The sequence below is a fragment of the Sciurus vulgaris genome (assembly GCF_902686455.1).
Source record: "Sciurus vulgaris genome assembly, chromosome: 18".
NCBI classification, from domain to species: Eukaryota; Metazoa; Chordata; class Mammalia; order Rodentia; family Sciuridae; genus Sciurus; species Sciurus vulgaris.
Window position 1 is genome coordinate 21,306,524 of NC_136479.1, and position 12,469 is coordinate 21,318,992.

Sequence of the window (12,469 nt, forward strand, 5' to 3'; positions counted from 1 at the left end):
TTCCCCTCACCTCCGGCCTCGGCCGCGGGTACGGGGCCGATCCGGAAACAGCCGAGCGGATCCGGAAACAGCCGAGCGGACCCGGAAGCGGCAAGCGCCGTCACCAGGGAGTGCGGGAATCCGCCGTTTGCGCTGAGGCGATGGCGGCAGCTGCGCCGGCGGCCTCGGGCGAGGATGGGCGGCTACGGCGGCCGGGGGCCGGTACGTCGGGACGCGTCCGTGCACGCGGGGGGTGCTAGGGCCCGAGGCGAGGCGGAGCTCGGCAGCCGGAGGGTGGGGGGTGGAGAGGGGAGGCTAGGGAAAGGGGCGGGGCCACGCCTTCGGGAAAGGGGGCGGGGCCTGGAGCATCCGGCTCAGGGGGCGGGGCCTAGCGGCTCCAGGGTAGAGCCAGGAGCAGGTGAGAGGCGGGGCGCAGTGGGGAAGGGGCGGGGCTCCTGGGGGGAGGTGGCGTCAAAGGGAAGAGGAGAATGGGTGAATCGAAGAACCGACTGTAGGCAGTCCTAGGCAGAATGAAGTGGGAAGGAGGCGGGAAAGGGGTTGGGCCAGGTGAGTGGGGCGGGGGCCAGGTGAGTGGGCGGGGCCAGATTGAAGGTGGCGCTGCAATACTGAATTGAAGGAATTGCTGATTTGGTGGGTGGCCTGGAGCGTTGGGGATTCGTGAAGTAATGGGAATAGAGGCTGATCCTTGTCCCCCACAGCCATGGACTCCCAGCCCCTTGAAGGTGCAAAGGTTGAGACAGAGTCAGGTGAGCTCAGCCGGCTTCGGGCTGAGCTAGCAGGCGCCCTGGCAGAAATGGAAACCATGAAGGCTGTGGCGGAGGTGAGCGAGAGCACGAAAGCCGAGGCTGTGGCTGCAGTACAGCGGCAATGTCAAGAGGAGGTGGCTTCGCTGCAGGCCATCCTGAAAGGTGAGAAGGGGTCTCTCCCAGACTCCCCATCAGCTCATAAGGGGGAGCACAGGACAAGAAAGAGTACAGATCAGTGGTGGGCAGGTTTACAGGGTGGTCTAACACAGGGTATGCCTATGGCCCAGAGCTAGGGCCACTCTCTTATGATTTGCATAGAGGAACCACATGTGATGGCTGCAACTCTGTTAGTTACATCTAAGTTTAGCTCCCTGCCTCTGTCTCTTCCCTTACCCTTGTCATTTCTCGTCCCTCACTGATGACTGATCAACCCTAAAGATGAGCAAGAAACTTTTCAGTTCCCTGAATGAGTCTCATTTTGGTCTGGGGCCTAGTCTGTGAGTCTGGTCCTCTGATTTCCTACCTTCCCCAGGCACCACTATCCACACACATGCACCTTCCTCCCTCCCTCCTCTGTACTTGGGAACACCAACTCTCTGGCTCCAGAGATTCTTTTCCTAATTCCTGCCTCATCCTCTAGTCAGTGGCCAAATTCTTTGAAACAGATGACAGACCCGTTTCTACCTGCTATAGTGGGGTTCTGTCTGCTCTTTCCTAAATTGTCCCAGACTCCTCACAGATCTCCCTCTATGATCTGGCCTTGACTTTGGTTTCCAGAGTAAACTGCCTAAAATCCCATTCCACCTTGTGTTTCCTTCTCTGGAGCTGTCTCCGACATTTTCGGACATCCATATACCTGTGCAATGTAGTTGTGTCTTCATACAACTTATCCTGTTATTTACTTCAAGTTCCTTTTACAAAAATAAAAACTTCTTTGGTACTAGAAATTGAACCCAGGGGCACTTTACCACCCAGTTCTACATCCCCAGACCTTTTTATTTTGAGATAGGATCTTGCTTGCTTAGGGTCTCAATAAGTTGCTGTGGCTGGCCTTGAACTTGAGATCCCCCTATCTCAGCCTTTCAAGTTGCTGGGTTACAGGCATGCACCACCTTGCCTGGCAATATTTGTTCTTTAAATAGATCCACTTTTTAAAAGCTTGCATACATGTATTAAAGGAAGCTTCTTATCTCTATAAAAAAGGTGTGTCTCAAATAATAACAATAGCTTTTATTGAGCACTTGTATATGCCAGGCACAAAGCTAAATGCTTTATGAGTATTTCATCTCCGTAACAAAGTCTATGAGGAAGGAACTATTATCCATCTCCATTTTACAGAGGGAACTCTGAGTCCTAGAGAGTTTAAGTAACTTGCCCAAGGTCATACAGCTAGAAAGCAGCAGAAGATTTGGCAGGCAATCTGGCAACTGAACCTTTACTTCTGACATTAGTACACATTAAGATAAATAAATATCTGTGCAAATACAAAATGTTTTTGTTTTTGTAGTTGTCTCCTTTTGCCACTGACTGTTGTATAATTTCCAGACCTCTTGGTGTGGCATTCAGAGCCTCAGGAGCCATGTACTACCACCCCGTCCACCCTTCCCAGCATCTCTCAGGAGCCTTTACTTGGGCTCTTTGACATGCCACTGTGCCCAGACACATTAGCCACCTTCCACCTCTGAGCCTCTGCTCATGCTGGCCTTTTTACCTGGTATGTCTTTTCCCTCCTTCACACATGCCAGCATCCTCTTGTGGCCAGGCCAGGCAGGCAGAGAAAGCGCTCCTTCCTAGGGGATCCACAAACCCAGGAATGTCCTCTTTTGTAGATCTTCCGCTGTCTCCTAACTTCCCCACTGGATCGTGAGCTCCTGGTATCAGACTTTGTGTTTGAGTAATTCCTGTATTTCCAGAGCCCAGAATAGATGTTTATTACTATTATTAAATATTTATTGTAAGCTGGGCACTGTGGTGCTTACCTGTAATCCCAGTGACCCAGGAGGCTAAGGCAGGAGGATTGTGAGTTTGAGACCAGCCTCAGCAACTTAGGGATACTCCATCTCAAAATAAAAATGAAAAGGACTGGAGATGTAGCTCAGTGGTAGAGCACCCCTGAGTTTAATCCCCAGTACCACCCCAAATCAAAAAAAAAAAAAACCAAAAAATTTGTTGTAGCTGATACATATTAATAGGAATAGCTGTTAGGTATTCAGTATCTATTATGGGATCAATTGGACAGTTTGTCTCTGAGTGGATCAGTTTTTCAAATTCTCCCAGTGATTCTTTTTTATTTTATTTTTTTTAACTATATTTTAGCCATAGGTGACCCAATACCTTTATTTTATTTTTATGTGGTGCTGAGGTTCAAACCCAGGGCCTCACGCATGCTAGGTGAGTGTGCTACCACTAAGCCACAACCCCAGCCCTCCCAGTGATTCTTCATCTGAACAGTCTGCCCCTGTAGAAGTCACAGATACAGTAACTACTGCTTTAACAGAAATTTTGGCCCACACAGTTGTCAGCATCTACAGTTTCCATTGTGAAATATCCAAGCATTACTTTGAACTGTATCCAAAACAGCTTGGTGGCCCAGAGCATTACTTGCAAATCTAGTCCTGTTTTGGCCACAAAATCAGGTATCACCACACAGTGCTCCAGAGCAGAAAATAAAGGTTTCTGGTATCATTGGTACTACCCATCAACCACCTATTGGTTATTTGGAAATTGTTGGTGACCATTCTGCCCAAACTTGGCTGTCTGTCTTCTAGGGTGTAGTTCAGCCTTGTCGTGACATCCACTCTGATTCATGGGCTGTGTGTGTATCATCACATTCAGCCACTCCTTCCCTATAAGTATGCTCAGAGTAGCCATCACCATTCCAGCTTCTCTGTCCTCTCACCTCTTGGTGAATTTATGTGGCATGATTGATTTGGACTTAGTGCTTTCAATATAAACCCAGGCAGTGGCGACTGAGCCTTTACTTCTAACATTAGTCCACATTAAGATAAATACTCTTTCTGTCAAAACCATTTCCTTTTAACTAAAATGGTGTTTTGACTTTTGGTTTTAGTATAAATATCCAGGGACCAGTTCTTTAATTGAGTACATCTGAGAGACAGATTGGCCAGTTGGTCCTTGTTGTGAGCCAGGGAGAATACTGGACACCTTACATGTCATCTCACTTGGTTCTGTAACCGGCAGTAGCTCAGCAGTTATTGTTGAGGACTCCAAAGCACACAGAGGCTAATGGCCTGCCCACCCAAGTCTGTCTGCAGAGCCCCTGTGGCGCCCACCATGGCAGATGGCCTTACAGAGAAAGGCAGCACATCAAGAGTGCCACCCTTCCCTCCCACAGACTCCATCAGCAGCTATGAAGCTCAGATCGCGTCCCTGAAGCAGGAACGGCAGCAGCAGCAGCAGGACTGTGAGGAGAAGGAGCGAGAGCTGGGCCACCTGAAGCAGCTGCTGGCCCGGGCCCACCCCCTGGACACCTTGGAAAAGCAGATGGAAAAGGTGGGGCTGGGGTGGCCTCTGCTCTCCCTGGGCCTTGGGAAGAGGTGGGGTAGGAATCACTGATGTGCCCGTCCACAGTCACTGGGTGTAGGATGCAGAGTAAGAAGCACCGCGTATAGTTGACCACTTGGTGAAGTCCTGGCTTGCCCTGTGCTTGTGGGGTGACCAACTTCATTACCTCCAAAGCCTGGTCATTCGTGTAAGGGGAAGGGAACTAACACTTAAGGGTACCTCGCATGTGCCAGGCACTGTGCTTAGTGCTGGGCAGACCTGGGGCCTCCAGTCTTTGCCCCACATGTGAAGCAGGACCATCAGGTCCATTTAACAGGTAAGGGGAGTGCCAGAGGGACTCAGTGATTCTTCCAGCTTATGTAGATATAAAGGAGCCAAGTTGGGATTTACCAGTCTAAGCAGCGTGGTTCTGAAGTTTTTGTTCTTAACATCTATGGTACATTGCCTCCTTTATCATTTTTGTTGTTATTAACAAAAATAGTAAGCTGGATGTAGCTCCCAGCCAGTCAGGAGGCTGAGGCTGGAGGATGGCTTGAGCCTAGGAGTTTGAAGCCAGGCTGGACAACCCTGTGTCTTAAAAAATGAAAAACCTTATCTATCTATCTATCTATCTATCTATCTATCTATATGTATATGTTTAATATGTATGTGTACATACACACACACGCGCACACACACACACACACACACATATAATGAACAAATTGGACTGGGGATGTAGTGCAGAGGTAGAGCACTTGCCTAGCATATGCAAAGCCCAGGGTTCAGTCCCCAGCACCACATAAACATGTACACACAAAAACAAACAAACAGGGCTGGGGAGATAGCTCAGCTGGTAGAGTGCTTGCCTTGCAAGCACAAGGCCCTGAGTTCGATCCCCAGTACTGCAAACAAACAAACAAACAAACAAACAAAACCCCTAAAAACAACAGTAGATAGGAAGCATGTATTTCCAAATGTCAAATGTTGCATCCTTCAAAGCAAATTTATATCATTGCCTCACTTGATCCATTCAGCAGCCCTGTGAGGTATGTACGTAATTAATACCTCATTTCATACACAAGGAAACTGAGGCTCAGAGAAATGGAGGGAACTGCCCAGTTAGAAAGACAAAGATCAAAACAGGAGTCCAAGAAAGGAAAGCTTCCTTCTGCTCCTCCGCTTCTGGCAGAGGCTGCTACTTCCATCCATTGTTCCTCTGTGAACATTCACACAAAGTAGTAAAGAGGGACAAGCCCCTGGTGTGGAGGAAGGTGTGCCCAGTTTGCAGTCAGGCAGGGGCTAGTCTGGCCAACCCCTGTGTTTAGGTGTCACCCTCTGTTGCTTGGGCATCGGCAGAGTATATTTGAGGGCCACAGTGAGATCGGGTGTTGTGTTCTGACCACACAGGTTTTCCTGCCCATTGCAGCTGTTCCTATAAGAGATTTGGAGGTTTAAATTGCACTCATGTGAACAGGTTTTGAGTAATTCAAGAGGTAGAAATGGCACAGTGGCACCTGCCTGTAATCCTAGAGACTTAGAAGGCTGAGGCAGGAGGATTGCAAATCCAAGGCCAATCTCAGCAACTTAGCAAGATCCTGTCTCAAGAATGAAAAAAAAAAAAAAAAAACAAAAACTCAAAAAGGCTAGGGATGTTAAAGCCTGTCATGCACAAGGCCCTGGGGTCAGTCTCCAGCACTGAAAAAATAAATAAATAAATAAATAAATAAAGAAGACGAAGAAGAGAGAAAGAAAGTAAGAAAGAAAAACTGCATGAATTGGAAGAGGGTGGTGACAGAAAGGATGACTGGCCAATTTCTGCCTTGAACACCCGGGTGGATGACAGGGCCATTCTCTGTGACCTGGCACTTGGGGCAGGAGGAACTGCAGTGGTGAGTTGGCTCAGTTTTGGTTGTGTTAGGTTAGAGGAGCCAAATGGACACATCCAGAGGCTCTTGCTCTGTAAGCTCAGTGGGAACCGAAAAGAATCAGTCTTAGAGTTGCATTGGGAGTGTGGGAGGACATATCAGTAGGTTAGGATGAGGTTTGGCTACGTGTAATTGAGATCCAAATTAGCAGTGGCATAAATAAGATAGAAGATGATTTTTCTTAAAGTTCAGACTGGCATAGCAGCTCAGTAAGTCATTAGGAACCCAGGCTCTTCCTCTACTGATATTTTGCCATAGGTAGCAAAGTGTCTTGTGGTCCTAGATGACTGCTTGAGTGACAGCCATCATATCCACATTTCAACCATCAAGGAGGAGGAGAAGGAAGTACAGAAAGACATGCTCTGTTCCTTTAAGGAGTTTTCCTGGAAGTTCACATGGGGCTCATTAGCTGGAACTGAATCATAGGATCACGTTTAGTTATAGGAACACCGAGAAATATAGGTGATATGGTAAAAGTTAGGCCATGTGCTCAATTAAAAAGGTTTTAGGATTTAAAAAAAAAAAAAAAGGATGTTGGAGAGGAAATGGGCAACAGGAAGATAGTCATGACCTTGACCCCTTTACCTACCTTCTGCCCTGGGGCAAGTCACGAAGGTGGGCAGCACCTTCTAGTGAGAAGAGCTGGCGTCTGAGAGAAAGCCCTGAACAGAACTGAGGGGTCCAGAGGTTGCTGGGGATGTTGTTGCTGCCCATCCACTTCCTGACGTCCCCCGCTACCCCCCAGGCCCACGAGGACTCTGAGAAGCTGCGGGAGATAGTGCTGCCCATGGAGCAGGAGATCGAGGAGCTAAAGGCAAAACTTTTGAAGGCAGAGGAGCTGATTCAAGAGATCCAGGTGAGGGGGCGGCCAGGGTGTGGGGGTGAGAAGGGGCGCCCCAGGAGCCCGGGTCCCCAGCCTCTTCCCTGCACCCTTTCCCTAGAGACGTCCCCGGCATCCTCCTTCCCTGCATGGCTCCACGGAGTTGCTGCCACTGTCCCGGAACCCATCTCCTCCACTGGAGCCCCTGGAAGAGCCGAGCGGAGACGGGGGTCCGGCGGCGGAGGCCTTCGCCCACAACTGTGACGACAGCGCCTCCATCTCTTCTTTCTCCCTGGGCGGGGCTGGCAGCAGCGCCTCCCTGCCCCGCAACCGCCAAGGCCTGAGCCCCGAGCAGGAGGAGACAGCCTCTCTGGTGTCCACGGGCACCCTGGTGCCTGAGGGCATTTACCTGCCCCCTCCTGGTTACCAGCTTGTCCCAGACAACCAGTGGGAGCAGCTACAGGTGGAGGTGTGTGGCTGGGGAGGATGGTCTGGGGGCAGCCACACCGCCTGGTCCAGGCCCGAGCGAGAGCTAGAGTTGGGGATGCCACAGGGAAAGATAGACGCCGTCTCCTAGGGAACGGGCATCAGACACCAACATGCACTTGGACACACAAAGGAGATGAGGTCACAGGGTGAGTCGCCCAGGACAGAACTGAGAGGGCTTTGGGGCAGAAATTGTCGGTGTCGGAACAGACCCAGATGGAGGGAAAGAGGCACTTCGCAGGGGCAGGGGCAGGAGAACTGCAAGTCCAAAGGCCCTGAGGACGTACAGACCCCACTGTGTCTGAAGAGCAGGGAGTCCAGCCAGGAGGGGAGAGGTCAGGAAGGAGCAGGCACTTTGTGGACCTGTTTGGAGCCTGCATTTGAGACAGAAGTGGAGGAAGTGCCTGCAGCCTTAGCCAGGGAGCGGCCTGTCTGGTTTCCTGCTTGGGGAGCTCCCTGGGCCAGGGTGAAGGGCTGGGCTGTGGTGGGGCTGGGAGAAGCTGAATGACCAGTGACTGGTTGGGACTGTGGCTTAGGAGAAAGTAGTGACTGGGCCAGGAGATGGCAGCAGAGATGGAAAGACGGGTGGGTTTGGAATCCACGGTGCAGGAATAGTGGCAGGGCCTGCCGGGGTGGACATGGGCAGGGAAGAGAAGAGTTGACCCGATCCCCGGGCTTCTGGCTGTGGGGGGAGGGCGCGATGGCGCTATGCCTGCAGGAGAGGGATGGCCTCCCTCATAGACTGAGACAGGTCTGGGTTCGTGGCAGGGGCGGCAACTGCAGAAGGACCTGGAAAGCATCAGCCGCGAGCGGGATGAACTGCAGGAAGGTCTGAGGAGGAGCAATGAGGACTGCGCCAAGCAGGTGGGTTCCGGCCTCTGCTGTGGCCCCTCAGGCCACCTGCTGCCCCCCAGGTGGCCCTGACCTCACTGTTGCCCTCCTTCCAACCCCAGATGCAGGTGCTCCTGGCCCAGGTCCAGAACTCAGAGCAGCTGCTTCGGACCCTGCAAGGAACTGTGAGCCAGGCCCAGGAGCGGGTGCAGCTGCAGATGGTGAGTGCTGGGGACGTGTGGCAGGAGGAAGAGGAGTCAGGACTAGTTGGGGTACTGTGGGGACACATGGAAAGCTGAGGCACCTGTTCCTCCGGCTGCTCTGGCCTCCCCCAGGCATTGGTGCCGGGTAGGTAAAGGGTTTAGCCCAGCCACGGCCACTGCTGTGGGATCTTGAACTAACCTGCAACCTCGGTGCTTCTGCTTCACCATCCCGGAAGCTGAGGTAACAGGGCCTGGTATGCAGAATCGTGAGACGGAAAGCAGGTCAGGTGCTTTCCAGGGCCAGAGGAGAGGGAGGTGATCACATGGAGCCAGGGGCAAGGTAGGAAGGTGTGGTAGCTAGCCTGGCCCGGAGGGGTGGGTGCCAAGGGGACAGCCACTCAGTTACACAGAGCCTGTCTGCCTGGGAACGCCAGCCCCATGCTGCCAGATGTGCTGATTTTTCAAGAGAAGCCAGAAATCTTGATACATGTGTATCATCTCTCAATATTCAAAGTTGGCACTACTTGAAGGTTTTAAAAATAGTGTGTGGACCAAATCAGACACACGGTGTGCACTGTGGCTGCCAGCGTATGACCCCAGGTCAGCAGGGAGGTGTCTGGAGCATGGAGCCAAAGCCAGGCAGTAAGGGGGTGTCTTCCTGTCTCAGCACGTCAACAGTCAGCCTGCCTCACAGGGACTAGAGATGCCCTGACCTCCTCACTGCCATGTGCTCCTGTTTGTCCCCAGGCAGAGCTCGCCACCTCTCACAAGTGCCTGCACCATGAGGTAAAGCGGTTGAATGAGGAAAACCAAGGGCTCCGGGCCGAGCATTTGCCATCTTCAGCCCCCCAGGGCCTGGAGCAGCTCGAGGGCAAGGAGGAGTCACTGCCCAACTCCATGCAGGTGAGCCGGGGGCAGCCTGTCAGCCCTTCCTTTCCAGGTGGAGGAAAGCCTCAGCCTGGGACCATGGGGGGAGAAGGGGACAGATCCTATATTTTGGCTGCTTTGCCTTGGCCAACCCACTTGACTTCTCTAAGGCTAGTTTCCTCATCCGAGAAGTGGGACCATACCGTCTTCCCAGCATTGGCATGAAGAAGAGCGAGTTAATATTTCTTGACACCAGGGAGTCAATGATTTGGTTTGTTTCCTGTTTTTAAGAGATCTGAGGTCTATTAAGACTGAATTCATCATAATCTTTGGTTCATAAGCTGTCACCATTGATCTGTGCATGGCCTTTGTTGATTTAATTTATGAATAACATAATTTATTAAAAATGCAAAGATCACCTGGAACCGGTCCTCACCCCAGGATCACAGCTCACATCTACTTCTGTGCATGCCCCGTAGTCCTCCTGGGCCCTGTTCTTTTTTTGGTATGATTTTCATTACATAAATGACGGAGTGCTGAACTTCTGTTGTTTGGGCCTTTACGAAGGGGTCTCTTGGTCGCCTGGAACTTGAGCCCCGCCCCATTTTTGAGAGTCCCGTTGTGGCGGGCATGGCTGTGGTTCATTCATTTCCAACACTGAACTAGGAGCAGTTATCCACCCTCCCAACTGGCATTTGGGTTCTTTCCTGTTTGGGCAGTTTCTTTCCTTCTGCTTCCTCCCCACAATTTCTAGCGGCTCCCTGCCAACCCCTGCCCTCCTGCTCTTCTGCCCTGTGCCTAGCTGGCCACTCGCGTCCCTTCCAGGAGCTGCAGCAGCTGCTGCACCGCACGCGGCAGGAGGCTCGCGCCCGACAGCAGGCCCAGGAGCACGAGGCCGAGCGCCTGCGGATTGAGATCGTGACTCTGCGGGAGGCGCTGGAGGAGGAGACCTCGGCCAGGGCTAGCCTGGAGGGGCAGCTTAGGGTGCAGCGGGAGGAGACAGGTGAGGGAAGAGGGCAGGAGCCACCTGCCCTGCTGCCTGGGTGCCTGACTTCCGTGGGGCCACGTGGGCCTGGGCATGGGCAGAGGAGGGGAGATGGAATGAGAACCGACCTGGACACCTCTCTCCCTCTCCCTCTTTCCCTCTCCCCCTCCCACACAGAAGTGTTAGAGGGTGAGTATGGGAGGTGCCCTGGCCGGGGCTGGATGCGGTGGGGAAGGAACCAGCGGGGGCCTGACTTCCAGCCTCCTTGCGCCTGACTTCCCAGCCTCCCTGTGTAGCCTGAGGACAGAGATGGAACGGATCCAGCAGGAACAGAGCAAGGTGAGGCAGAGCCCAGGGAGGAGACGGGGATGCTGAGGGACGGGCAGCTGTGCAGAGAAGGCCCTTCCAAGCCCCTCCTGCCTCTCTGTCTCCCTCAGGCCCAGCGCCAGGAAGGCCTCATACTATTGCCAGGCTCTGGCCGGACAGAAGAGGTCAGAGTCAGCTGATGTAGAAGGGTTGACTGTGTGGGGACATCCCGTTGCTTTGGCCACGCTCCCTCCTGGCTGGCCCAAGGCTGAGCCAGGCCCTAACTCAGTGTCTTGTCCCCATAGGCCCAGCTCACAGACCTCCTCTCAGAACAGAGGGCCAAAGTGCTGCGGCTGCAGGCCGAGCTGGAGACCAGCGAACAGGTGCAAAGGGACTTCGTACGACTGTCCCAGGCCCTGCAGGTATGGCGGGCCCCTCCCACCAGGCTGCCGTGGCTTTCAGTGACTTGCCCAGGGTCTTGCGAGGACAGGCCCTCAACCGGGGGAATCCTCCTCCTCCTCCTAGGGCTGGCATGGTTTGTTCCCCTGAACGATGCTCCAAAAGCCAAAGCTCTTTGTGTGTATCTTGGTTGGTCACAGGATGCCTTTAGCACAGGCTTGGTGACACCTAGAGTCTGTGCCATCAGCACCACCAGTGAGCTTGAACTTCCCCAAGCTGTCCTGGGACGCATTCTTTCCCTTTTCCCTGATGGCATCGTGGGTTTGGGGAGGCCAGGTGCCCCTAGGTACACTGGTCCTGGGCCCTGCCACCAGGGGCGGGCAGGTCGGGTAGGAACTGTGTTTCCCTACCAGGGGACTTCTTCGTCCCTTGCCTGACCCGATAGGTGCGCCTAGAGCGGATCCGCCAGGCAGAGACTCTGGAGCAAGTGCGCGGCATCATGGATGAGGGGTCCCTGAGGGATGTGAGGGACATCAAGGACACCTGAGGGGCTTGGCGAGAACCCACCCCACCCTGCTTCCACCCAGCCTGGGGAAGACTGCCTTCCTCCAGTCCAGACCCTGCGGCCTGGGCTTTGGGGTCTCAGGACAAAGCTCTCACTCTCTCCAAGCCTGGAGTCGGCGTGCTGGGGCCACCACTGCCCAGCGCTTCCTCTCAGAGTGGCTGGGCCTTCTGCTCTCAGGGATGACACCAACCCCTCCTGGAACCAAAGGTGCAGGCTGAACCCTGCGGCTTTCTGGCTGCCATGCTGCCTCCAGGGCCCCAGCTGGCCAACAGCCACACTGGCTATAGTCCGTCCCTGTCCCAAGGCACAGCCCAGCTGTGTGATGACTGGAAGCCTCTGTCAGCATCAGCAGGTCCCTCATGCACACCCTGAGACAGGCAGCTGCTTTCTGGACCGCATGACACTAAGACGCTTGTCCACAGGAGCCTGACGCAGGCTTGACATGTGCACGGAGGCGAGGCCAGAATTTTCCGTCATTTATTTTCAATAAATAAGCAGCTCAGCTCAGTCAGTCGCCTTGTCCCTGCAAGCCCCATGGGGTTGGGAGGGGAGGATTGACAGGGTTTGGAGGGAGGACAGGTCACTGAAGAGGGAAGGGCAAAGGAGGGGGACATTGTTTATAAACAGAAACATTGTCGGGGGTGAGAGAGGAGTCGTGCCACAGCTCTGGCTGAAGGTGCGTCACTATCGGGGGAGGAGGGGGCAGTGGGACGGTTACTTCCTTCTCTCATCTTCTGGATCTGGAAAGAGAAAGGGAAGGATGAAGCGGGTGGGGGGAGATGTCCCTCCCAGTGTCCGCCTCCTGGTGCACAGCCCGGAGGGTCATCCA

General features: G+C 53.3%; 3 protein-coding genes across 9 annotated transcripts in view; 2 read left to right on the plus strand and 1 right to left on the minus strand.

The window, feature by feature from the left end:
* On the plus strand, positions 1-12,147 carry RABEP2 (rabaptin, RAB GTPase binding effector protein 2). Of its 6 annotated transcripts, XM_079121497.1 has the most exons (14): positions 1-201; positions 699-908; positions 4,102-4,259; positions 6,924-7,034; positions 7,120-7,467; positions 8,253-8,348; positions 8,438-8,536; positions 9,266-9,421; positions 10,211-10,388; positions 10,548-10,559; positions 10,654-10,709; positions 10,808-10,861; positions 10,982-11,098; positions 11,521-12,147. In XM_079121497.1, exons 1-14 carry the CDS (start codon positions 141-143, stop codon positions 11,620-11,622), a joined length of 1,758 nt encoding a protein of 585 aa, XP_078977623.1. In that variant the 5' UTR covers positions 1-140; the 3' UTR covers positions 11,623-12,147. The 6 variants fall into 6 exon arrangements, 4 of the variants coding, with proteins under 4 accessions (XP_078977623.1, XP_078977625.1, XP_078977624.1 ...); XM_079121499.1 differs by lacking the exon at positions 10,808-10,861; XM_079121498.1 differs by lacking the exon at positions 10,548-10,559.
* SGF29 (SAGA complex associated factor 29) overlaps positions 2,308-12,469 on the plus strand; it is a 209,538-nt gene continuing 199,376 nt past the window's right edge. The window contains exon 1 of the mRNA XM_079121530.1: positions 2,308-2,311. The gene's annotated coding sequence lies outside the window, so the exon portion shown is untranslated. The remainder of the gene's footprint in view (positions 2,312-12,469) is intronic.
* Positions 12,102-12,469, minus strand: part of ATP2A1 (ATPase sarcoplasmic/endoplasmic reticulum Ca2+ transporting 1) — a 16,931-nt gene continuing 16,563 nt past the window's right edge. For both annotated transcript variants that reach the window (XM_079121496.1, XM_079121495.1), the window contains one exon: positions 12,102-12,380. The gene's annotated coding sequence lies outside the window, so the exon portion shown is untranslated. The remainder of the gene's footprint in view (positions 12,381-12,469) is intronic.

Bases quoted from the DNA above. Each gene is read 5' to 3' on its own strand.
- RABEP2 (XM_079121497.1), top strand. From the start codon at position 141: ATGGCGGCAGCTGCGCCGGCGGCCTCGGGCGAGGATGGGCGGCTACGG. The intron at 8,349-8,437 runs GTGGGTTCCGGC...TTCCAACCCCAG, and splicing joins ATGAGGACTGCGCCAAGCAG to ATGCAGGTGCTCCTGGCCCA. The intron at 9,422-10,210 runs GTGAGCCGGGGG...CGTCCCTTCCAG, and splicing joins CACTGCCCAACTCCATGCAG to GAGCTGCAGCAGCTGCTGCA.